General features: G+C 40.7%; 1 protein-coding gene and 6 non-coding genes across 7 annotated transcripts; 2 read left to right on the forward strand and 5 right to left on the reverse strand.

Moving 5' to 3' along the window:
* Nucleotides 1-67: 67 nt before the first annotated feature.
* On the reverse strand, nucleotides 68-366 carry LOC148098406 (signal recognition particle RNA). The gene has a single exon (XR_015720770.1).
* Nucleotides 367-881: 515 nt separating this feature from the next.
* On the reverse strand, nucleotides 882-964 carry trnal-cag (transfer RNA leucine (anticodon CAG)). Its single transcript has one exon. It is a non-coding gene; the product is annotated as a tRNA-Leu (tRNA).
* A 750-nt stretch (nucleotides 965-1714) lies between these two features.
* LOC148098407 (signal recognition particle RNA) lies at nucleotides 1715-2013 on the reverse strand. The gene has a single exon (XR_015720766.1).
* A 322-nt stretch (nucleotides 2014-2335) lies between these two features.
* On the reverse strand, nucleotides 2336-2634 carry LOC148098408 (signal recognition particle RNA). The gene has a single exon (XR_015720767.1).
* A 959-nt stretch (nucleotides 2635-3593) lies between these two features.
* Nucleotides 3594-3665, reverse strand: trnaq-cug (transfer RNA glutamine (anticodon CUG)). Its single transcript has one exon. It is a non-coding gene; the product is annotated as a tRNA-Gln (tRNA).
* A 1137-nt stretch (nucleotides 3666-4802) lies between these two features.
* Nucleotides 4803-5101, forward strand: LOC148098409 (signal recognition particle RNA). Its single transcript, XR_015720762.1, has one exon.
* Nucleotides 5102-17194: 12093 nt separating this feature from the next.
* vsx2 (visual system homeobox 2) lies at nucleotides 17195-23253 on the forward strand. Its single transcript, XM_006797125.3, has 5 exons — nucleotides 17195-17691; nucleotides 18193-18280; nucleotides 18921-19044; nucleotides 21022-21202; nucleotides 21867-23253. The coding sequence occupies exons 1-5, from the start codon at nucleotides 17259-17261 to the stop codon at nucleotides 22193-22195; spliced, it is 1155 nt and encodes a 384-aa protein (XP_006797188.2). The 5' UTR covers nucleotides 17195-17258; the 3' UTR covers nucleotides 22196-23253.
* The last annotated feature ends 2447 nt before the right edge of the window (nucleotides 23254-25700 follow it).

Below are 25700 nucleotides of genomic sequence, written 5' to 3' on the forward strand. Positions count from 1 at the left end.
AATTAAAAAGACCAAGACGCGCTGATGAGGCTGCTGTGTGAGGTAGAGACAGGTATAAGGATGTGTATAAAGATTGGGTCTCGCTTTATTGCTCAGGGTGCACTACAGCATCTATTTACAGGCGCGATCCCACTACTGAGCGACACGGGGGTTTTGACCTGCTCCGTCTCCGACCTGGGCCGGTGCACCCCTCCTTAGACGACCTGGTGGTTCCAGGCTCCCCCAGGATCACCATATCAATGCCGAACTTAGTGCGGACACCCGATCGACATAGCCTGCTGCAGCTCAGAGCTCCTGAGCTCAAACGATCCTCCAACCTCAGCCTCCCAATAGCTTGGATTACAGGCACGCGCCATCGCACCCGGCGAGAAGCAGCTACGTTAATAGAAAGTTTTACTTTCTTTCATGTGAGCTCATCAGGTTAGTGCCCATCATCAGCCAAGATGAAATGCTGTAAAAATAAAAAACCTAATTATTCCAAAATGAGGAAGTCAGCACAGTAATAACAGGTTGTTGTTTTTTGTTGGGGGTTTTTTGACCAAGCAAAAACATGACATAGCCTTTTTAATAAGCCGAAGGACAGCGTATGTGTACGTGTGTGTTTGTATATTATTGTTTTGTGTGTCAGGTTTTTAGCACATCAGTGTCAATGTGAGCACATTCAAAGATGCACACATTTAGTTGTGCAACAGTAATTAGCTTCCTGTAGTGAATTTTATTAAAATTATGTAGAAAGTTTTTACAGTGTACATCATTATAAAATCCACTAAAGTTCAGGGATGAACGGTGCACAAGTGTCATAAGCAAGTTGTGAGAAAGCTCGTGGTTAAAGCAAATTTCAAGTGTATGTTGTGACAATATCAAGAAGAGCAAAGCTTGAATGTCAGAAGTGGGATTCGAACCCACGCCTCCAGAGGAGACTGCGACCTGAACGCAGCGCCTTAGACCGCTCGGCCATCCTGACGTCCACATGTCAGCTATGTGGAAGTTACAACCTTAGATACTTTGGGAGACACAAACATTATACTCCACACATATAGCAGCTGTTGAGCCATGGAAACACATACTCGTGGCGTCCACTTTCTGTGAACCAGAGAAGACATGAAGTGTGGTTTCACCTCTAAAAACCAGGTCCCACTGAGATTTGAACTCAGATCACTGGATTCAAAGACCATGGAACCACTGCTCAAAAAGAAGGTGTGACTGCCAGATTGCGGCACTATGTCGACACCATACCAGACTGATATATATATATATTGTTTTATATACTGTTTATTATAAGATGAAAAATCTATTAAAAAAAATATAGAAATTATCCCAGTAAAATTGAGTGTTGATACACTCAAAGAAATGATGTAAAGAAAACATTTACTTTACCCTGAAATCCTGACTCATCCCTGTACTGAAGTTGTGGACAGTTCACTTCTAAAACAAAACAAAAAAACCTTTTTACATGACAGTCAAAGCTGTGATCATAAGATGCAAATATTAAACCCAAAGGTTACCTGAATGAATTTCCTAGTTTGAGTTTGTCTCCACCTGCTGGGCATCAGAAGTGTTTAGGATGGAGGATGTATTTGCAGCTGTCCTGCAGGTGGAGGTGGTGTAGGACAAGCAGAGCAGCAGGTTTGTGAGCGTGTTTAACGTCAATTAAAAGACAAAGAAGGACTGATAAGGCTGCTGTGTGAGGTAGAGACAGGTATAAGGGTGTGTATAAAGATTGGGTCTCGCTGTATTGCTCAGGCTGCTCTACAGCATCTATTCACAGGCGCGATCCCACTACTGAGCGACACGGGGGCTTTGACCTGCTCCGTCTCCGACCTGGGCCGGTGCACCCCTCCTTAGACAACCTGCTGGTCCCGGGCTCCCCCAGGATCACCGTATCGATGCCGAACTTAGTGTGGACACCCGATCGACATAGCCTGCTGCAGCTCAGAGCTCCTGAGCTCAAACGATCCTCCAACCTCAGCCTCCCGGTAGCTTGGATTACAGGCACGCGCCACCGCACCCGGCAAGAAGCAGCTACGTTAACAGGGCTTTTAACTATGTCTGAGGTGAAATCATCACATAAACCTGCTGCCCATCATTAGCCAAGTTGTAATGCAATAAGTTATTAGATAGAGAGATTGATTGATTAATTGATTGGTTGATTGAATGATTTAGTTTGTCTCCACCTGCCGGACGGCAGGAGTGTTTAGGGTGGAGGATGTAATTGCAGGTGGAGGTGGTGACAAGCAGAGCAGCAGGTTTGTGAGTGTTTTTGACGTCAATTAAAAATATAAATAAGGGCTGATGAGTCTGCTGTGTGATGTAGAGACAGGTATAAGGGTGTGTATAAAGATTGGGTCTCGCTGTATTGCTCAGGCTGCGCTACAGCGTCTATTCACAGGCGCGATCCCACTACTGAGCGACACGGGGGCTTTGACCTGCTCCGTCTCCGACCTGGGCCGGTGCACCCCTCTTTAGACGACCTGGTGGTCCCGGGCTCCCCCAGGATCACCATATCGATGCCGAACTTAGCGCGGACACCCAATCGACACAGCCTGCTGCAGCTCAGAGTTCCTGAGCTCAAACGATCCTCCAACCTCAGCCTCCCAGTAGCTTGGATTACAGGCACGCGCCACCGGACCCGGCGAGAAGCAGCTACGTTCACATAAAATTTTACTTTCTTTCATGTGAGCTCATCAGGTTAGTGCCCATCATCAGCCAAGATGAAATGTTGTAAAACTAAAAAACCTAATAATTTCAAAATGAGAAAGTCAGCACAGTAAAAACAGGTTGTTGTTTTTTGTTGGGGTTTTATTTATTTATCCTTATTTTGGGATAATTGGAGTAAATAAGAAAGATTGTTTCAACTTGCTGAAAGTTTTGACTTCACAAAATCGGGTTTTTAGCACATCAGTGTCAATGTGAGCACATTCAAAGATGCACACATTTAGCTGTGCAGCAGTAATCAGCTTCCTGTAGTGAATTGTATTAGAATTATGTAGAATGTTTTTACAGTGTACATCATTATAAAATCCACTAAAGTTCAGGGATGAACGGTGCACAAGTGTCATAAGCAAGTTGTGAGAAAGCTCGTGGTTAAACCAAATTTCAAGTGTATGTTGTGAGTGTCAGAAGTGACTGCGACCTGAACGCAGCGCCTTAGACCGCTCGGCCATCCTGACGTCCACATATCACCTGTGTGGAAGTTACAACCTTAGATACTTGGGAAGACACAAACGTTATACTCCACATAACGCATATAGCAGCTGTTGAGCCATGGAAACACATACTCGTGGAGCCCACTTTCTGTGCTGACTTTGAAGTCAGCAGTGCAGTAAGTGAGTGAGGGGAGTGTTTGTGACTTTTACGCACAAGCGCACCTCAGCACTCAGACACCCCACTCTGTAACTTTGTGTGGTGTACAACTGAATTTCAGACAGCTGTTTGGTAACACATACTGATTGACAAGTGTTTGTAAAGGGAGAGGTCAAGGTTTGCTGCTTGATTTTATACACCTCTCACTGAAAACACAATTATAGCACAGTTTTGGTGTCCCAGAGAGGACGCGCTAATATTTCACATACTAATCAGCGGATAAAAACCTCAGGTCCCACCGAGATTTGAACTCGGATCGCTGGATTCAGAGTCCAGAGTGCTAACCATTACACCATGGAACCTCTGTGAGTGTGCGTGAACTGCCTGATCATGGCAATCTGCCAAAAGGTATTCAGCCAATGGGTTCTTTTAACCCCGAGTTTTCTCACAACTTGCTTATGACACTTGTGCACCGTTAATCCCTGAACTTTAGTGCATTTTATAATGATGCACACTGTAAAAACATTCTACATAATTCTAATAAAATTCACTACAGGAAGCTGATTACTGCTGCACAACTAAATGTGTGCATCTTTGAATGTGCTCACATTGACATTGATGTGCTAAAAACCTGATTTTGTGAAGTCAAAACTTTCAGCAAGTTGAAACAATCTTTCTTATTTACTCCAATTATCCCAAAATGGTCCCATCCCATGTCATGGCATGAAAATATGAGAGGCTGTCATCAATTCAATCAGATACTTGCGAAAATTATAAACACTGAGTAAAAATCCTTCAACATTTTTATTGTATTTCTGACAGTGTACACACAAAACAATTGTAACAGTTGTTATGTTAGTATCTGACCACTAGGCGGAGCTCTTGTAATGATAATGTAATTAACGCATTTTATTTTGTATGTTTTATTTTATGTGTTGAGCATGTTAACATTTGCCTTTTTTGCCTACCGGATTGGTGTACAGTTAATTTGATACATGGAAAATAACCGGTTAATTTTGTAAGTATAAGGTAAGGGCAGAGGTCAGAGAAGCTGCTCATGGTGACGGTCTAGCCGTGTAAAAGTCAAGCTAAGAAAGAAGGAATAAGTCCTAAGTTCCAATTACACCGGTTTCTCTACTTGCAGGCCAAAGTGTTCTACGGTGTACCTGTGTACGTTAAGAGAAGCACAGTAAACATCAGTAAAGAAGAACTCTCGTGTCTCTCGTGTATGTGTACAAGCCGGCATAACAATAATATACAAACACACACACATACGCTTTCCTTCGGCTTATTAAAAAGGCTATGTCATATTTTTGCTTGGTCAAAAAAAAAACCCAACAAAAAACAACAACCTGTTATTACTGTGCTGACTTCCTCATTTTGAAATGATTAGTTTTTTTTTTTATTTTTAAAGCGTTTCATCTTGGCTGATGATGGGCACTAACCTCATGAGCTCACATGAAAGAAAGTAAAATTTTATGTGAACGTAGCTGCTGTTCGCCGGGTGCGGTGGCGCGTGCCTGTAATCCAAGCTACTGGGAGGCTGAGGTTGGAGGATCGTTTGAGCTCAGGAGCTCTGAGCTGCAGCAGGCTGTGTCGATCGGGTGTCCGCGCTAAGTTCGGCATCGATATGGTGATCCTGGGGGAGCCCGGGACCACCAGGTCGTCTAAGGAGGGGTGCACCGGCCCAGGTCGGAAACGGAGCAGGTCAAAGCCCCTGTGTCGCTCAGTAGTGGGATCGCGCCTGTGAATAGATGCTGTAGAGCAGCCTGAGCAATACAGCGAGACCCAATCTTTATACACACCCTTATACCTGTCTCTACCTCACACAGCAGCCTTATCAGTCCTTCTTTGTCTTTTTAATTGACGTTAAACACGCTCACAAACCTGCTGCTCTGCTTGTCCTACACCACCTTCACCTGCAGGACAGCTGCAACTACATCCTCCATTCTAAACACTTCTGATGCCCAGCAGGTGGAGACAAACTCAAACTAGGAAATTCATTCAGGTAACCTTTGGCTTTAATATTTGCATCTTATGATCACAGCTTTGACTGTCATGTAAAAAGGTTTTTTGTTTTGTTTTAGAAGTGAACTGTCCACAACTTCAGTACAGGGATGAGTCAGGATTGATGAGGAAAACACATACTCGTGGCGCCCACTTTCTGTGCTGACTTTGAAGTCAGCTGTGCAGTTAGTGAGTGAGGGGAGTGTTTGTGACTTTTACGCACAAGCGCACCTCAGCACTCGGCGACCTCACTGTGTTAAATGTTGTGGTGTGCAACTGAATTTCAGACAGCTCATTAGTACCACATAGGGATTCACAAGTGTTTGTAATACTGTTAGATAATAATCACAAATTGTTACATTGTGGAGCTGCAGCCTCATTCACGGGGCTTTTAACTATGCCTGAGGTGATATCATCACACCAGGCTTGTGCCCATCATCAGCCAAGCTGTAACACAGTATTTTATGAGATAGATAGATAGATAGATAGATAGATAGATAGATAGATAGATAGATAGATAGATAGATAGATAGATAGATAGCAGTACAAACATCTTTCCAGATAAAAATACCTTGTTTTTTTATACATCTTCCAGTCTGTGAAGTGAAACGTTGCGTGGAAAGTGGATGAATGTGAAAGCTTGGGATGAGGGTCAGAGGGGAGTAGCTAGGGTTTTGGCACCCCACTAGTTCTAACAGAGAGCGTGCATTGTTCTCTGACCTAAATTTCATGACATGGAACTGCAGAATAAAAAAAGGTCAGAGTGAATTGGACGCAGCAGCAATGTATTCACTCTCCACCGCCCCACACAAATTGGTCAGACTATGACATCATCCAACTGTCAAAAAGTATCTTAAGACTAATTAGGAATGTGCATTTTAGGAAAGATGTTAACCAATGAGCATATCTGATCTCATTTTCCTCATTTTTGCAGCTTTGGAGCAACTTTTCCAAAATATGCATTCACTGATTAGTTAATGTAAATGTTAAGATAAAGGAAAAGGTCAAGGAACACCAGAACCTCTTGTGCTCACAAATGTGAAGCTTTATTTCAGAGCAATCACTGTATACACAGCATACTAGGAGAAGGATGTAATAAATGAGGCAACATGCTTTCAGAGGCACAGTCAAGGTCACATTAAGGCCACACATTAGAAAGACTACAAGGAAATCTTTCTAAGTTTAAACAATTTCAAGCCCCGTATTTCCTCACCTGTTCGGCAGTACTCAGTTTTCCTTTCACTTGACTTTCACCTGTCAATACACCTGCTCTCATTCCACTGCAAACCAGCCACTCGGAATGTATTTCTGTCTACCACACATAAGTGTTTTCTCGTAAGACGTTTGGCAAGTCACAGTAAGAAAAACAAATGTGTCACTTTGACGGTCAAACCCCATTTAGTTCCTTTGGTTTTAGGGCCCTGTAATCTCAGCTGTTCTGCTTGGGTTCAAAACACTCTTAAGTATAATGTATAATAAACAGAAAAGAGACATTAAAATGCTCTTTTTGTCCAGCAGGCTCATCAGCATCTAAAACACATCTAGCGGCGTCATCACATTCACAGGGGTGTCTTGTCGAGGTCCCACTTGTCATTTCTCTGTGCCTGTTAGCTCATCTCGGTGCGTGGAGGAGGCGGTAGAGGGAAAATATAAATCCCACACTCCTTTTTATCACACTGACTCCATTCTTCACGGGCCTTGATGAGACAGGGGAGCAAACCTGGGTGGAGTCTGAAGATTTATGACTGCCAGAAGTGTGCTGGCCATTAGATCCCAGTGTCCTGCTAATGAACAATCACACTGAGAGGTACAGTATCTTTGGAGCTCATCGATCAAGAGTCATCTTCAGGGACGTGCAAGCTGTAGTCTGACAAGGTGGCACCAAAGGACAACAAGATTCATCTTTGTTTTCTACTCAGACTTGTACTCAGACTCATGCTGGATCGTGTGGTGTAGTGTATCTGACGGAACACCACATGTTGTAAGTTTATAGTTTTAGGTTTCACGTGTTTTTCTAAATCAGATCCGAATTGCAACAGATTAACACAATAAAGTTGCAATTAATAAATCAGTTTAGGATGTGCCAGACTGATAGTAGCAGCAAAACTGTCCCTGCATAACTCTAACCGCAAACCCCCCAACATGCAATCACACCATCGTTACTCCTTTTGCCCCCTTGGGTATTGATGTGCAGTCGGCAGCCTCAGCTGCTGGTGATGCAGAACCTTCCCTGTGTTGTCATCAGTGTTGTGGCGTCTCATGGGAGAGCAGAGATGAGTGCTGTAATTAGCGGGGAATGAGGCCAGCAGCAACAAGAGCGTCTGTGTGGGGCCCCCTCTGGCCTCTGGGGACTCTGAGACGCGTGGCTAACCTGTGGTGCACTACCTGTGGCACTGAGGGCTGATGTGTTAGACACACAGTAATGTGCCTTTATTTGAATTTTTTCTTCCAAGGAGCCGGATTTTCTTGTATTTTTTAAAAAGTTGTTTTGAGTAGTAGTTCTACAGGACATGTGAAGGTCTTTGTTTGGCCATTGGCTGGTTTTTTACTTATTTTCAATGCATTTCAGATATATGTTTTTTTAAGTTTGTTAACTCTCATCTATGAATCATTAAGGTACAAAAAAAGGTCCATAACTCAAGAGAAGAACCAGTGTTCTGCACACACAAAATCCACCTAACCTGACACAAGACTTGAGAGCCACATCTGGACCTTCAGTTGATCATCTACTGTTCACTGAAGTCTCATCAGCAATGGCCTCAGTGGAAGGGTGGCTGTAAAGAAGCCATTCTTAAGGAAAGGAAATAAGGGTGAAAGGATGAGGTATGCTAAATTTTACAAGAACTGAACTGAAAATGAGTGGCGTCAGGTCTGATAAATAACTGTTTGATTGTTATTTATCCTTATTTTAGGTTTTGTGCTGTTAGACTACACACTGCCTGTGTATTTCTGTAAATACCATGCGAAGTGACAGTTTGAGCCAGTGGTGTTGGGGATCTCCACAACTGATGGAATTATAAATGCAGAAAAGCACTGTCAGAGTTTGATTGACCATGTAATGCCATCTGGAAAGTGTCTGATTTCCCTGTCATTTTTCAGGATGGCAATGATCCCAAACACACATTGATTGTCGTAAAAGCATACCTGGATAGAAAAAACACACAACTGAGCACTTTACTCATGGATTTGCCTCCACAGTCTCTCCACAGTCTCAACGTTATTGGATCAGTGTGGATCATCTTGACAGAGAACAGGGCAAAAGGCAACGTTTCAATTTAGGACATGAGGAGTGATTCAAGAATTTGGAATAGTACTGTAAAAACAACGTTCTTTAACTTGTCCCAGTTGGAAAAGCAGAGGTGGAAAAAATAAAATCAGCATGTCAAATACTGGCATGGCTTCAGACACAGTTGATGGGAGCTACTAGTAGTGCTAAAAAATATTTGCGTTTTACCTGTATGCTGTCACAAAGACTATGTTAAAAAAAATTACAAGAATATTGCCAGCAGAAAAAAAAGAAAGACAATCAGTGTGCAAGACCAGAAGCAGAAAGGAATGGATGCGTGTCCTCATGCAAAATCATAAATTTAGGGAAATAAATAATTTCTTTTACACAGGACGAGGATAAACTAAATGAACTAACACATAAACTAACACTAATTTAATCCAGATTAAAATTATGTGGATTTATATGGTGTTAAAGACATGAAATGACTGTTTGTATACTTAATTAATCTTTATGAAGAATTTGTTTTGTTTTGTTCTCTCCTGAAAATTCAGCAAATGTCTTATCATGTTTTCACTGTTAGAATGGACTGTAATAAATGACTTGTGTTTCCACTGTGTGTGTGTGTATATGTGTGTGTGTGTGTGTGTGTGTGTGTGTGTGTGTGTGTGTTACAGCCCCAGTCTCTGTGTCTGCGTGCGCTGGTGTGTGCAGGTGTATGACTGCTGCTTATGCTCCATCTGCGTCTGCCGCTGATGAGTAAAGCCATGAAATAGATCCAGCTGGAGATGTGCAGAGGAGCTTGAGGCCTCCTGGGAAATCATCCACACTTCCACCAGCACCATTTTGTCCACTTCCTTTGCACCCCAGAGAGCTATCAATAAGTGGGTAATTGAATTTTAAGCACAAACACTGCTGTCAAATGAGCGTTGCTGTGATGGTGGTGGTGGTGGTGGTGTATGTGTGTGTGTGTGTGTGTGTGTGTCTGATGGGGCATGTTTAGCTGTGTGAACATGGTGATGCTCTCTGCGGACTTTGCGCAGAGAGGATGAATGTTTAATCCATTAAATAACAATTACAGCCTGTAATGGTCCAGAGAGGCTGGTGGAAGAAGGGAGAGAGGAAACATAGCTGGACTGTTCACAAGCCTCTAAACAGCGCGCATCCATTATATGCGATTATCGGCATACGCGTGCAGACAAAATGAAGATGTAAGACTAATAACATGTGCATAGATTCTCTGTAATGCTCTCAAGTTAATACATGTGTCTTGTTTTAACACTAAGGTGATTTCTGGGGTGTTTTATAACCTTAAGGGGATGTATAAATGCTCTGCACTTAAATACACACGTGTAGATGACATTTAAGTATTTATCACTGTGTTTGATTTAGTGTATTTAAGACAGGTAATGCTTGTGACCTTGTGATCTTTTAAATGGAAAAAAGGAACACTTCAAGTGTAAACATGCCACAGCTCACACCTTGGGAAGATATCTCCACCTATAATCATTATGCAAGAGGGTATGTTAGGTTGGCCGGCTCTCTCTTGGAAATGAGATTTAAATCTCAATCAGTCTTTTCACCTGGATAAATAACGGATAATGACATAATGAATGAAAGATACTCTATGATATAGCTTGTAGCACTTAAAATGCTAAATATTTATGATGTAGGAAGGGGAATTATTGTTTGTTCTTTCCTCCAAAGTGCCTCAAAGGACCTCATTAAATGAAAGGATCTTAAAGTATAATTTGTCTTCTGCGCATCCTAAATTCAAATGAATTTAAGAAATCAAACCACAAGTTGGCAGCTGTATTACAAAGTGCCACCAAAATAAATGATAATGATGCAAGTGCACCTACGGCTCTGCAGCCTTATAGCTTATTTAGTTCATTTCAGTGACCTCTGAGCTCACTTGTAAGCACACAATGTCTGAACTTGGATTCGGTTAATGGTGTTGCCAGTATTTTTATTTAATTATGGGAAACGTTCATAAGAAGAGGCATGTCACAGTAATAAAATAAATAAATGTTAAAAAAAAATGGGTGAACAGATGTTTGAGGAAATTACATTTCCACTCCAGCTGTAAAGGAAATATGTGGTCTGCATAATAAAATTATATCCTAGTGGCTTTGAAACAGAAAACAGCAACTATGTTAATTAATGGTCATTCATGCGAATCAGGAGGCTAAAAGGAGACGATGACCCAAAAGTGTGACTATTTTATTTATTTAATTGTCAGAAAGACTAAAAACATCTACACTTGATATGAAGAAAAGGTATCTTATTGCCAACATCAGTGCGAATACTGACTTACATGTTTTGTGAACTTGGCAATATAGTTTGTGTTTAAATAGCTGAGTGCTCATGAGATAGTGTGTTATAGTATTTATGTTTGTGAATCTGTCAGTGTGCTGCAAATAAGGAAATCAGATCATTTTGCATATATGTGTTTGGCACATATAAACTGACATTAAAGACAAAAAGGTATACGGGTAAGATTTGCCTGATCGCACTAACACACTGACCTTTACCCTGACCAGGCAAACGCCGCTCACACTCCCAGCTCGATGAACGCGGTTTGTCAGTGCGATCGTTAAGTTGCACTCGTGATCCAAAATGAGTTTGCTAGCTGTGGATTTCTCATGCTGCTCACACAATGGCCTGTATACGGGAGCTGCCTGGTGGCATTGCTTAATTAGGCGAACAGTTGATTCATTTGCACTAATTGACAGCTAATTAAAGGAGTGAGGGCACATCAAGCTGATGTCCCTCTGAGCTGGACCTTGACTGCGGATGATCATAGGGAGAACATATTATGGAATATTGAATCTTCTGAGAACCAGCTGCCATTAGAAGAGGCCTCAAACATATGGACCAGTCTGTGAGGCTGTGAGTGTTTAAACAAGCTCATCCTACAGTGTTGAAATGCAGCCTGTAGAGCCCAGCTGCTTATGAGCCGAGGCTTCATTGATTGCTAGAAAAAAAGACAGTGAATAGGACCTAGAATTGGTGTAAAATGCCGTATAATCAACAAACAGGAAAGATTTACAAGCAAGTACCCTCAGAAATGTAAAAATGACACCTTCTGACCACCAACATAACAAACTGAGCTCTGGAAACAGAAAAAAATGTTTTACCAAAATCTATATTAGATTTAAAATGTAAAGTTTACAATTCTTATACAACGATGGATAAAAGTCCACTGATGGATGTTGTAAAGAAGAGTGGTCCATAATTTCTCCACAATGATATGACAGACTGATAAAGTCACAGAGAAAACAAACGCTCATGTTATTACTGCTAAATGTGGTTCTATAGAATTTCACACACTGCTTTTGTTAAATAAATAATGATGAGGTGTATTTAAATCATTACAAGGCTGGGTAAAGACCAGGTGAGATTTTATACATCCTGATATGCAAAATCTTAACACTGGCAGAGAGCATACTATCTTTTTACAATTAGCTATCATTAGGTTTTTCTGCTATAAAGTTTTCTTGTTGTTGTCACTGGTACTAGAGGAGCTTGGCTGTAATGTTTGATACTGTATTTACGCTGCGTGGTCATGTAAAAACAGAAGATAAATATTAGAAGAATGGATCCTCCCATCAGCAACCTTTACAGCTCTATTAACTCCAATTACAGGCGAGAACAGCAGAAATTTGGATACTTCATAATAAGACTCTAACTTGAAACATATTGGAATACTATACTATTTGTCATGGGCTGTACTGGCAAGAGTTTTATTTGTTCTTTTCTATGTTTCAATTTTTTTAATGTCTGCAAGTGTTGAATTTCTTGCACTTTACTCACAAGATTTAAAATAATCCTTGATATTTATCAGAATGGTAAAAATGTAACTCTATTTGGGATTTTCATTATTTTCAGCATCTATGTTACTGCTAGAATGAAATGAATGTCTGTCTGGAGTTCCCTGAGAGACTTTTGCAGGCTCTCCTTGGGCCAGGCACCACACTCTCCACAGGAAACCAGGAATAGGCTGTCTTCATGTCTGCTGGTGCTGCCCATGTGAATCACAAAAAGACAATTAGGGGCTTATTAGGGTCTTGGGGCGATGCAGCTCACGGGGCGTCCGCTTGCCGGTTTGCCCCCAGTTTTGAGCCACTGCCATAGCTGAAAACAGTCAGGGGCATTGTCTCACCTAATTACACTAAATGGGCCCCTTTTTGTGCTGCTGCTGCTGCTGCTGCCATGCCTGTCTAGTTCCCTTCACCTGCCTAACTGCTAGTCCCTGTCTACTGTGGACATGTGCTAATTAGACAAGAAATGGGCCCAAGTAATTATGTCAATTCTTGTTAGGAGCAGCCACAATATGTAATGTTATTTTGTCAAGAAACTTTTGGTGTTGGGGGAGGAGGGGGGGGGGGGGTGTCTCTCCCACGTTTCTCATAGTGTTTTCCTCATTACGCCAATAACACATCTGCACATGCAACAGGGGAATGCGGCACACTCGGCAAGTCCCCGACAAACTTCAGAGCGTAAATAGATGCACTCATACAGAAATGGAGACTATAGAATGGCAATAGCATGAAGTTATTGCCCTAATTAATTCTTTGTGCCCACAGAGCAAACTGTTGATGCACTGGTGCCACATTGTTAGGACTGTGAGAGCTTTTTTGTCTTCTTTGCTCTAATGGGATGTTTTGATCAACGGCTGTTTGGTGACCCAGCTCCTCTTCTTAAATGCCAAGCTCTGGGAAATGGCAATTAGCTAGATTAGTAGAGCCATTTTGGGAGTCTCAAACATAGACAGAGATCAGACAGGGGCAGATGGAACTCTAACATGACAAAACAAACCATGCCTGATATTTATATATCTAAATTACAGTAAATTTAACCGGTGTAGGGTTATATTCAAGTATTTGTTTTTGAATTTGTGTTTCTTTGCAGCGATGTTGAGTATAGCCAGAGAACTGAACTGCATGTCACCCAACAACATTCAGTCCTGACTTTTATTTATAACAAAATCATTACTTGTCATTGTACATGGATATTTTCACAGATTTAATTAGTGTCTGCAAAATTATCTCAGTAGAATTACAGCATATTATTGCTTTAGTCCTTTCAGGGATCGGAGATACAGATATGAAAAAAAAAAAAACTACATTTGAAGGGATTACAAGTATCAGTGTGCAGTCAACTAAACTGTCAAGTAAATTGGGACACTTTTGAGTTAGTCAATTGGGACATTGAGGAAAACCCTATGTGTAACATTAAACTATGTTCATGCAGTTTCTTTTTGATAATTTTGTGTTGTATTGATATAATAAAATATATTTATTCAGGCCCTAAAGTTTTTTCAAACATCAGTTGTTGCACATTTTTTGAGATACGAAGGGTTCAAATAAAATGGGATATTAAACTACAAAGTGTAAAAAAACATTTCATTACTATAATTTGAGAACATAATGTAATAAAACATTTGCATAGCATTAAATTACTAGAACAGTAGTATACGCCACTCTGTTGCTAGAAAGCAGACATTTGTCTGTGTCAGTGTCTCCCTGTACTCAACTAAAGTTTCTCTCATCTTCTACCTTCTCTTTCTTTTCTCTTTTCAGCATGCTGTCTGGGTGATAACAACTATAAAATCTATCACTCAAAATGCCTCGTTTATTCTCTCCTTTTTCAGCGAGTGTCAGCTAAATAGCAGTCTGTGCGCTACATGTTAATATGAAAAAATAATAATTTATCCATTTATCAGTGCTGGAAAACAGCTTCCATGCGTTAGTGAGTGTTTTTTGCATGTTTGTGAACATTTACATACATGTATAAATACTAACATGCACAAGTATACATAGTAAAGTACACATAAACACAGATCACAGGCAAATGCACTTAGAAGGCAAAATGTGGAAAAAGTATGCAAGACATGCAATAATAAAATCTAATATTAATACCAGTATTTTCAGTATTTGTTTGTCAGCTCAGGATGTGGCCCATTTTAAGTAACATTTATTGACTACTTTATCTAACACATTAAGGCAAACTTGATTAACAGCTAAAAATACTTTTTCATAAAAAGCTGGTTTATTTTAAAGATATCACAAAACAGATTTTGAGTCATTATTTAGGAATGTTCTTTTTTTAATTGGCTTATCAACCTTGTTAATGACAGTAAGATTAGGCCTGCCATGCAGTTTGTTTCACATTTTGTAATTAAATTGGTGAGAATGCCAGTATTTTAACCCAGATTGTGGCAAATGAGGTGGGAAACAAAAAAATGAGATATTATTGTAACACAACTAAAATTATTTAAAATAACAGAACAAATTAATATCAGAGAAGAAGACAAAATAATAATAATAATAATAATAATAATAATAATAATAATAATTACATATACTTATAACACTTAATCTGCTTGCAGGTTTATTCCAAACTACTTTTAAGTTTTTTTTCCATATGTCTTATTTCTCTTTTTGAATCAATTTGAGATGTACTGTAATGATACAACAAATGTCTGTCTATCTGACTCTGTGTGTGTGTGTGTGTGTGTGTGTGTGTGTGTGTGTGTGTGTGTGTGTGTGTGTGTGTGTGTGTGTGTGTGTGTGTGTGTGTGTGTGTGAAAGAGAGAGAGAGAGAAACCTTATTACCATGGCTATTTGGTATGGCATTATTCTCTTGATTCACCTCTAATAAATTGTCTGAGTCCCTGAAGGTAATCTCATTTTCACTGTTCTCTTCTCTCTCTACTTTTTTAAGATATTTGGGTCATTTTAATTTTTTAAACATTGTGCCTCAAACTAAATAAAAAGGTGATGTAGTCCAGAGTCCTGATATTATCAGGCTTTTCTCTTTGGTTGCAGGGTGACGCGCAGCGTTAAAACCTGACGCTCTGGGCGACGACAGTGAGCCAATAATCGGCTTGATCGGGTTGATGCCACATCTCGAGATCACATTACCCATTACCAACCAACCAACAATAACCGACAGCAAACCTGGGGTTGACCGTCAATGACTGCCTGACGCACTGGTGCCAAACAGTCCCACAGGAACCACCTATTTATTTATTTATTCATCACCACATGTCCCATTGACAATACCGCATCTCCGCAACGCGTCCACTCATCTCCATAAACTCTCCTCGGCGTAATTGTCCGCCCAGATGTCCGAAAGTGTGCCTCAAATTATCTCCGAACCATTGAAACCCGGCAATAACTGAGCTGATTAGAGCAGATTAGGTTCGAGGAGGGAAAAGAGGGGAAAACGGGACTATTTTCATTCCATTTCACAACTCACTGGCTTTGGATTTGATCTGAGGTTTATTCTATGACAAATGAAGGGAAGCTGCAGAAGATTTCCCCTGACGTCCTAAAGACCTCTTCCGTTTGCTCTCACTTTCGAAATCGGATTAACCCACTGAAACACTGCGCAACCTTTCAGCCTCGGGTTTGTGATATCAGACCTCAAGCTAAAAAAAAAAAAAAGACACTTGAATCTCAGGGGTGGGTGTTGTTGGGAAACAATCTGTTGCTGTATTGTGCGCTGCAGTTTGGTCCGCTGTTTGTCTCGTTTATAATTGCCATCCGGGTGTGTCCTAAATACCCCCGAACTGGGACAGTGTATTCTTTATCATGTGGCTCTCCGCAGAAGAAAAAAAGGGGAGGGGAGGCTTAATAACCTATCAACAGATGCGCAGACCGCTACCAAAGACAAAACGTTTAGTGCGCAACCCTAATTAGAATATGCAAATCACCGTGTGAGTTATGTGGGACGCTTGGAGCTGCTAACGGATCAATCAGAGAAGGAGATGAATTAATTGATTAATTGATAGGAGGTGTTGACCAGATGTGAGTGTATGAGCCCTTCCTTAAATTTGTCCTATGAAAGATTTCATTTTTTCCTTCCTTTTGTTCTTTATATCAAAGAGAATTCGTCCCTCTATTTATTATTGGCATAATTCATGAGAAAGCATGGCTGTTATTAAGATGAATTTGCACGTCAGAACAACTATTTCATAGCATGATTATTTCGCGTCTTTAACGGACGAATTAACTAATTATGGCCTCCTTTGTGAAATGTAGTGTTTATCGATTAATACAGCTTTTAGGGCCTTCAAAATACCTTTATTGTTCTAAGAAAACAAACACGAATGTCGGGCCTATTAAAGAGGGTAGAAGCACAATTTTATCCAGGTTTAAATTACATTAAATTATATTCATATTCTTGTTTTCTTTGTTTGTTATTTAGTTATTTTGCCAGTAATTTTCAATACTGACATCGTTTGATGCTGATTTCCTGGACTTGATGGGTTAATCTGGCTGTTTAAACTCAATGAGTCGGATCAGATGATCACACATAGAAATGCCAAGAGCTGCAGTGAAAGTAAGCCTTATTCTCGATGTAAGACAGGGGAAAAGAGTATACGCTGTCATTTCAAACCCAAAGTTTTTCCGATGAGGGTCTCTAAAGCAGCTCCTTAAACTGTAGTAGTGATTGATCATCACCAGCCGGAGGCTAGTAGCTGTTTTACAGAAAATCCATCAAAATTTATTCCGCATGTGCGCTAATAAAGCTCCAGAGCAACCACAAACTTAGTATGCAGTCTCTCCTCTCTTGTGATTGGCTGCCGCCTGTTGAATAAAAAGAGCAGTGGAGATAAAGAGAGAGCGTCACATTGCGGACTGCACCGGGGACTCTAGCTTTTTTTCTTTCTTTTCTTTTTTTTGGAGGGAGCGGAACAAAAAGTGGGATCATGACGGGGAAGGAGGGAGCAGTGCTTTCAGACTCGGAGAATAAACAGAAATCAGCTTCACAGACTTGCGTGAGCCACGGGGGAGCCCACCAACAGCCGCCTGCAACCTGGAAGATGGCCCCCACTGCGCAGCGGCGCACCGGCTTTGGGATCCAGGAGCTGCTCGGCCTAAACATAGAGCCGCCGGCGGCACCGAGGCGACCGCTGGAAGCTCTGCCGCACAGGGCGCACATTCTGGCCGCCAGGTCAGCCCTGGGACATGGAGGCCTCGGGGTCGGCGTAAGTTTACTGCGACCAGAGGGCATACACTCGTTTTACAGCCAGCCTGCTTTTCTGGAGGTGCTGTCAGAGGCGCAAAATGTGCACCTGCAGCCGCTGCACAGGACAACGCGCGTGGACTCGGAAATGGACGCGCAGCACTCCACCAGCTCCGGTGAGACTTCATGTCGCTGAAGCACGAGGATAGTTTCAGTCAGTGTTTGTAATATTTAAGTTTATGTGAAGATTAAAATGTCATGTCAAATCCCAGAACCAACGTGAGGCAACAGGGAAAAAAAGTCTCACTAAGAGCAAATGACAAAAAGAAGAAACGAGTTGTGTTGAAAATGCGCAAGTTAGGGTCGAACGGAAAAGGCCTTTGTATTTATATTTATTAATTTATTAAATTATTCATAAAATAGTTGTTTTGTTTTTTTTACATGGCTGTGTTTTTATTCCAGGTGTGATGTGACACATTTTCAATTTTCCATTATAATATCTGTGTTGTTTTTATATTTATTTATCATTTATCATCAAAGAAGATGAATATGATAATTTAAATAAATAATCGGCTCCAGTTTGTTATTATAATTATTATTAGTAGTAGTAGCAGTAGTAGTAGTATTGTTATCAGTTATAATATTTTTTAACCTTTAAACTTTAAAATCATCCACAGATTCTGATGATATGAGCTCCTCCGGCGATCAGAAATTCTCCAAATCCTCTATGGGTCAGAGCAAGAAACGAAAGAAAAGACGACACAGGTAAAAACAAAACAAACAAACAAAAAAAAAAGCCGAAAGAAATATTAGGTCGTTATTTGTCGGTTTGGCCTTCAAGACACAGTGACTGTCATATATGATCGGTGAAGCTCACGTGAGCTTACGGTGTTTTATTTAATGCCGTATTTGGCGTAAGAATAAAGAGATTTTTCTGATTTCCTTCTGGATTTTCTTTTTGACTTTTCTTTTTAACGTGTTCTTGTTGCTTTTCTCTTTATAAAAAAATATTAAGGATATATATTTTTATTTTCGTTTTGTTTTTTTCTGTATTTGTATTTATTCACAAGACACAAGATATGTTCATATTTATAGGTGATTAAATCTGAAGTCACCATTTTCTGGTTTAAGTGGTGCCTATATATTGCCTTAAAAATGTAACTAAGCTGATATCAATTAAAAATAATAAAATACTTTATTATGATATTTTTTTCATAAAAAGATATTTCCTGAAAAATAAAAACCAGGTGAAATGAATGAACAGGCAAAAGAAAAGCCATCATCATTGATAACTAATCAGACTGAAAGCATTTAAAATATGAGACTGGATTTAATTAGTTATACTGATTGATTTTAAAAAGACTAAAAAGGCATCCAATCGTTTTTGGTCTTATTTTTCCCGCAGAACAATTTTCACATCCTATCAGCTGGAGGAGCTGGAGAAAGCTTTTAATGAGGCTCACTATCCAGACGTCTATGCCAGAGAAATGCTCTCCATGAAGACTGAGCTACCAGAAGACAGAATACAGGTGGGATCATGTCTCCACACTCTGCTATCTTATATTTTCCACATGAAGATGTTTTCATCAGCTAACATCTTGATGTCTTTGACATCAGAACGTGGGCAGGTGATTCAGCTATTTGGTGCAATATGAACACTACCTCAGAGGTGACATCTTCCGTCACTATAGCAGACAGATAGAGCCAGCAGTCACCTGCTCCATCATCATCTTCACAAGGTCTTCACATTAGCAGGCACTTCACCTTCACACTGTAATTAGTTAATAGAGGAGAACTTATCACGTCTCTTCCTGGGAGAGGCAGGCCGCAGCCCTGAAATGAAATGATAACTACATAGAAATTAATTAGCAGAGGTCAGCGGTTGAGCAGGGGCCAGTGCCCGGCTGCTACGAGCATTTTAATTTCCCGTGATATTTGAGCGCCTGTCTCCCATCGACCGGGCCTGGAAATTAACTTATTTTTCAATCAGCCTCTTTGCCCCCCTCGGGTCACCTCGCAGGAAGCAAAGACACACACGCTGTCATGCACACTCACACTGCTGCTGTCAAAAAGCATGATTGCTCATCTGGGGCCCATCTTTTTATGAGATGGAGGTTATCGTCAGATCTACCTGAATAGCTTTCCGGACCCGGCTTTCATCGTTTTTAATTCCAGGTCTGCAAAACGCATGCACACACACGCATGCTCATGTCCACACACACACTGGCACACGCACTCCACACACCATTTCATACAATCTCATCCTGCATCCACGGCCATTTTAGGATGCTCATTTTTTTCCCCCTGTTTTCCTCATCCATATTCACAAGCAGGCTGAGATTATTACACGGTCTGGCCTGGTGGAAATCAATTTAGGCACCTGAAACAGAAACACACACACACACATGGGATAAGCATGCACAGGCTCAACACATTTGTACTGAAAATTAAAGTCCAGTTTGTGTGTTCAGACTCATACTGTGCAACACGTGCAAAAGAAAACATTTTTAAGAAGATGTTTTTTAAGCCTCATTCCAATCTACCATTCATATCCCAGTGCAACAAATAAAATATTACTGCACTCTGACGTGAATTGTATTATAAGGAGTTCAAAAAGCTGCAAAATGTAGAAATGAAAGGAAAATGACTGTTTAAAATTTTTTCAGAGCTTCAGAATTTTCCATTGTGCAACAATATTTGTCATTTCTGCAGAATGTCTCCAAATGTGTTTCCATATCACACACATGTTAATTGCATGCTAGACAATATTTTCCACTTCTGATATCACATGTTCTTCTCCCACATGCATAAACAGCCTTTATAACAGGGGTGTCAAACATAAGGGCCAGGGGCTAAAATTAGCCCGCCAAAGAAATATGTGAAGGACATAAATTTTAGACTTTTAACTCTATTTTCATACATTTTACAGCTTTTCCTACTGAAAAAGACCTCCTCTGAGACCATTCATACTATAACATTGTAAATAAGTAATAGATAAACCATGAAATGACAGAAAGTTCCTGTATTTTAATGTCTAGTCTAGAAATGTATGATGTGCACAGTTGTTATATCTGACAGTCACTTGTCAATCTCCTGATTAGTTTAGCAGAGGCTAGCTAAGAAAACTGGTTTCAAGAGCTAACATAGACACACATATTCCAGCTGTTCAGCCAGAGTCACTTTAGGTCCTTGTTCGTCAGGACACATGAGCGTGAAATTTCTTACAGGGCAGCTGTGGCTACAACTGTAGCTTGCCTCCACCAGTGTGTGAATGTGAGAGTGAATGAATAGTGGCATTGTAAAGCGCTTTGGGTGCCTTGAAAAGTGTTATGTAAATCCAATCCATTATCATTAAAAACCAAAATAAAAATCCATCAAACATTTCTGTTGAATAAATAGAGAAGAGTGTGATAAGCTAACAGAATTTTTTGTAATTTTACATTAAAAAAATCTCAGGGATTACATGTGTGATAAAAGGTCCTCACCACTTAAAATTATCTGTCCAGGTGTGGTTTCAAAACCGTCGGGCCAAATGGAGAAAAAGGGAGAAGTGCTGGGGGCGCAGCAGTGTGATGGCAGAGTACGGCCTGTATGGAGCCATGGTCCGCCATTCCATCCCGCTGCCCGAGTCCATCCTCAAGTCAGCCAAGGAGGGCAGCACGGACTCTTACGCGCCGTGGTTACTGGGTGAGTCCCATGGGTACTACATGTCAATCGCCTTCCTCACAACTCTTATTAATTATGAATCATCCTCCATCATTTGATATGCATTTAAAAAAATACACATCAGAAGCACATTTTGCAGAAATCTGCTAACACTCTCCTTTCTTTGACTGATAAATCAAATGCTAAACAATTAAAACAATCTTCTTTTATTTTGGTTGAATCCACCTTTAAGTTATCTGTCCAAAAAAAGTCTCTTGATGCAAAAAGAAAAGAAACCTATATATTAGTGGACTGTGTTTGAGATTGAGTTGTGTCCTATGAGGACGGGGGTTAGCTTGCCTGAAATCAGGAGCCAATAAAGGCCTCAGCATGTCATTAAAAAGGTAGAAGTCAATACAGTGATAATCCTACTTCATCAGGACAGATTAGACCAGATCTCCTCTCTCACCTCATGTCAATTGATTCGTTTAAATCAATTGCGTAACTCTAATTGAATAATAGGTTCTATTTGCCAATCTATCCCTATGTATGGATCATTCCTTAACGCTCCTTTTTTTTACTTCACTGTCAAACATCTCACTACGTTCGTTAAACCTCATTTGAACTCACAGAAATAATCACAACAGCTCTTTCATCTGTGACTTCTCCATTCTCTTCTTTAAAAAAATACTGTTTTCCTGTCCAGGTATGCACAAGAAGTCTCTTGAAAATATCCACACGTCTCCAGGAAAAGCCCACAGCCTGACAACGCCACCAGCTTCACCGGCACAAGAGAAATCGGTGGATAAAGTGATAGAGGAGGATAAGCCGAAGCAGAATAAAGACACCGGTTCACCGATTTCTAAAGAGGAACTGAGGGAGAACAGTATTGCTGCGCTGCGAGCGAAGGCGCTGGAGCACAGCGCTAAGATGCTCGGGACAGTTTCTGACAGAACAAACATTCTCGTAACTCGTAAAGATGAGGCCGAGGAGGAGTTGACGGAGAAGGAAACGGCGAAAGTGAGGAGCAACTGAAAGAGGCTACGGGATGCGCTCTGCAGAGTGGCAGTTCTAATGTTCAGAGGCGGCAGTCTTGTTGTGTTGGTTAAACTGAATCTTGATGCACGCGGAGTCACTTTGTGTTATCATACGTTCATTTAGGTTTATGTCTGAAGTCAAGTCTTTAGCTCTGCCGACTGATTGAGCTTCAATAACTCAAATGTTGTAATGTTTGTACAGCTAACCAAAAATGCACAACACATTTGTGCATGTCTTCTCCTGCAGCTGATGAGGAAGGGAAGGGAGGAGCACAGAAATGTTTTCTTTTGAATTCATAATGCCAGGTGGCAAATTAGAAGGAAAAACCTGACTTCCCCACATCTACAGTTAGAGGATCGAGTGGCTTTGATGTTGTTATTGTGCTGTTGTGACATGGTTTGGATTCACTTGACCCCTTTAGATGGAAAGCTTGTTGGAAATCGATGCAAAGTTGATCTGAGCGACCGCTTTCATGCTACGATGCAACATTTCTGTCCTACTGGATGACACTGCCTCTGTCCACACAGGACACGAGGGATCGTGATTGATTATTCGAAAGTAAAATCATGTGAATTGTGAGATACCTGTATAGCCGTAAAGCAGTGGCAGGTTTTGTTTTGTCTAAACCAAATGAGGGAATATATTTTTGAAGAATGCTCTTTGATCACTGCAGTGGAGCTCAATCAATCCTACGGCACGCTGAACTTGCTCTGGCAGCACATTAGCATATAAAAAAAACTTTGTGTTGGTTTATTTTTAATGTAGTGTGTCATTCTTCTGTCATACAGCTACAGCTCTGTGATTTGGCAGCTTTTCATGTAAGCAGAGCCTGGATTCAAGAGACTTTATATAACTTTGACCTCTGACTTCTCTGTGACCCCACGTCTCGGCTCGGTAACTGACACAGGTATCATTAAAACAGTCGATACCAAATCCTGTAAAAAGGTTTCTTCAGCTCTTAAATAAGTGGTGTAAATTTTGAACATGCCCCATAGGTAATATGGCGTTATGTATAGTTAACACCAAGTGTGTGTTTGTTTCTGTATAAATGTAATTGTAGCAATTAAATCTTATTGGTATTTAAATAATGTGCTTTTTGTTGCTTCGCGTGACCTGTGCAGAGTTTGAGAAAGGTTCATTTCACTGTGGAGATTTTATAATGCCATGCAAAATAAAACCTAGGTGGTTGGAAGTAACATTAAAAAACTAAACAAAAAAACAATTGAAACTGAGAGGATGAAAGTCAAAAGGCCAAAAGCAGTCGTACTGGGATCATATATAATGATAGAAAATGATCTTTCGCCTAAATTAAAATGATGCTGATGCTGAAAGGTGAACAAATCCAAATCCTTTTAATATACTGTAGTTAACTATAAATCCAGGAATGACCGGCTGTCAAAGACATGTCCTTTAACCTGCTGTATCACTAAATCCTGCATTTAAAACACGCTTGGTTTAGCTCTGTAAGACAGCACTGAATAAAATCAGCAGGCAGGTCATTCGGCATCTGTTTCAGGCATATTTCGCAGGTGAATCAACCTCTGAAAAGCTGCTGGTACTTGAAAACTATAACCGTTAGGGCAGAGGTTAATGGGAATTTCACACTGACAGCAAGCGATTATGAAAACAGATGGATGGTTTCTTTATAACCTGTTGCAGAATGCACTAAGCGGCACTCTGGAGCCTTTTAGCCTCCAATCTCTTTTAATGAGGTCTGTATGAGTTGCAGAACAGAGAAGAAAATAGAACTAAAATAAATACTATTACGATCTACGTCCCTACCCTCACCTATGGCCACGAGCTGTGGGTAGTGACCGAAAGAACAAGATCCCGGGTACAAGCAGCGGAAATGAGCTTCCTCCGAAGGGTGGCTGGCCTCTCCCTTAGAGATAGGGTGAGAAGTTCAGCCATCCGGGAGGGGCTCAGAGTAGAGCCGTAGAGAGTGATGTGCTCCTCCACATCAAAAGGAGCTAGCTGAGGTGGTTCGGGCATCTGACAAGGATGCCTCCTGGGCACCTCCTGGGTGAGGTGTTCCGGGAATGTCCCACTGGGAGGAGGCCCCGGGGCAGACCCAGGACACGCTGGAGAGATTATATCTCTCGGCTGGCCTGGGAATGCCTTAGTGTTCCCCCGGATAAGCCAGAGGAGGTGGCTGGGGAGAGGGAGGTCTGAGCTTCTCTGCTTAGGCTGCTGCCCCCGGATAAAGCGGAAGAAGATGGATGGATGGATGGATGGATAAATACTATTACATATATATGCCAGTGTTAATATTACATATAAAATTAAAGATGACCCAGTGGTGTGGGGGTTAGCACTGACACCTCACAGCAAGCAAGTCCTGGATATGAGGACATGTTCTGTGTGGGTTCTCACAGACTTCCTCCCACAATACAAACACATGCCTGTCAGGTTGATTCTAAATTAGCTGTACATGTAAATGGTTGTCTGTTTCTCTGTGTTTGCCCGGCAACAGTCTGTTGACCAGTCCAGCTGTGATGGGGTTAAAGGTGGGATAGGATAAGCAGTCAAGAAAATGGATGACTATTAAAAAACTGGTGAGTTAAGGTCTTAGAATAAAACATGTTTTTTAGTACAGAAATGACTAACCAACCTACTTAAAAAACCACGGAGGACCTGCTGTAGTGACACATGTCATCACAGTTGCATAAGACTGGATAAAGTTTATTTATACCAAAAGTTAGGAAATTAGTGTGCTACAGAAGCCAAAACACACAACCTGTACAACACAGCTTGAATAAACAGGACCTATTATGTTTTTGCTCATCTTTGTTATACACTGAACGTTATGGTGAATGGGGGTACATTAAACATGGCTTTAGAATAAGGTTAAAACATGTGCAAGCAGTCCATGTGAGCCCAGGTCCCAGGCAGTTTTTTCTTCTCCTGTATCTACATGATGTCATGTAAAGCAGATCATCCATACCAATCAGAAGAAAGGCCCAGTAGAAGATACAAGAGGATTATTTTGAATTATGAATCACGCAAAGTTTCTCTCGTAAACTTAAAGAAAAAAGTATAAACCTGGAATTAGGTATGATGGAAGTTTTACTTTTATAAAGTTTATCTCAGCACGTCTTTATCTTTAAAGCAATCCTCACAGTGATGTGTAAAATACAACAAGCAGAACTTTACACTGTTGTAAAGCCTATGTCTTAGCTCTCAATAATGGGCCGATTGATCCAGATATTGATTGCATTGGATCTATACTAGCACAATAGGATTAATACTATGTTTCTATCCTTCAAGTTGTGTATGCAACCCAATGAATTCTATTAAATTAATATTTTGGGGAAAATAAACAAATATACTTCAAACTGGTATTTATTTGGTGTTGGATCGATACCAACTGCTCTTCTTTACTCACCCTAAATACCACTCTTTTGAGCCAAACAAAGCAGCTCCACTTGGTGGCCACATACGAAAACACTGTTAAGTTAACACGCTGTACGCGGCTGCAGATGGCATCGTAAAGTGAAGACAT

This window comes from Neolamprologus brichardi, chromosome 15 (assembly GCF_056152115.1).
Source record: "Neolamprologus brichardi isolate AB-2024 chromosome 15, ASM5615211v1, whole genome shotgun sequence".
Classification (NCBI taxonomy): Eukaryota; Metazoa; Chordata; class Actinopteri; order Cichliformes; family Cichlidae; genus Neolamprologus; species Neolamprologus brichardi.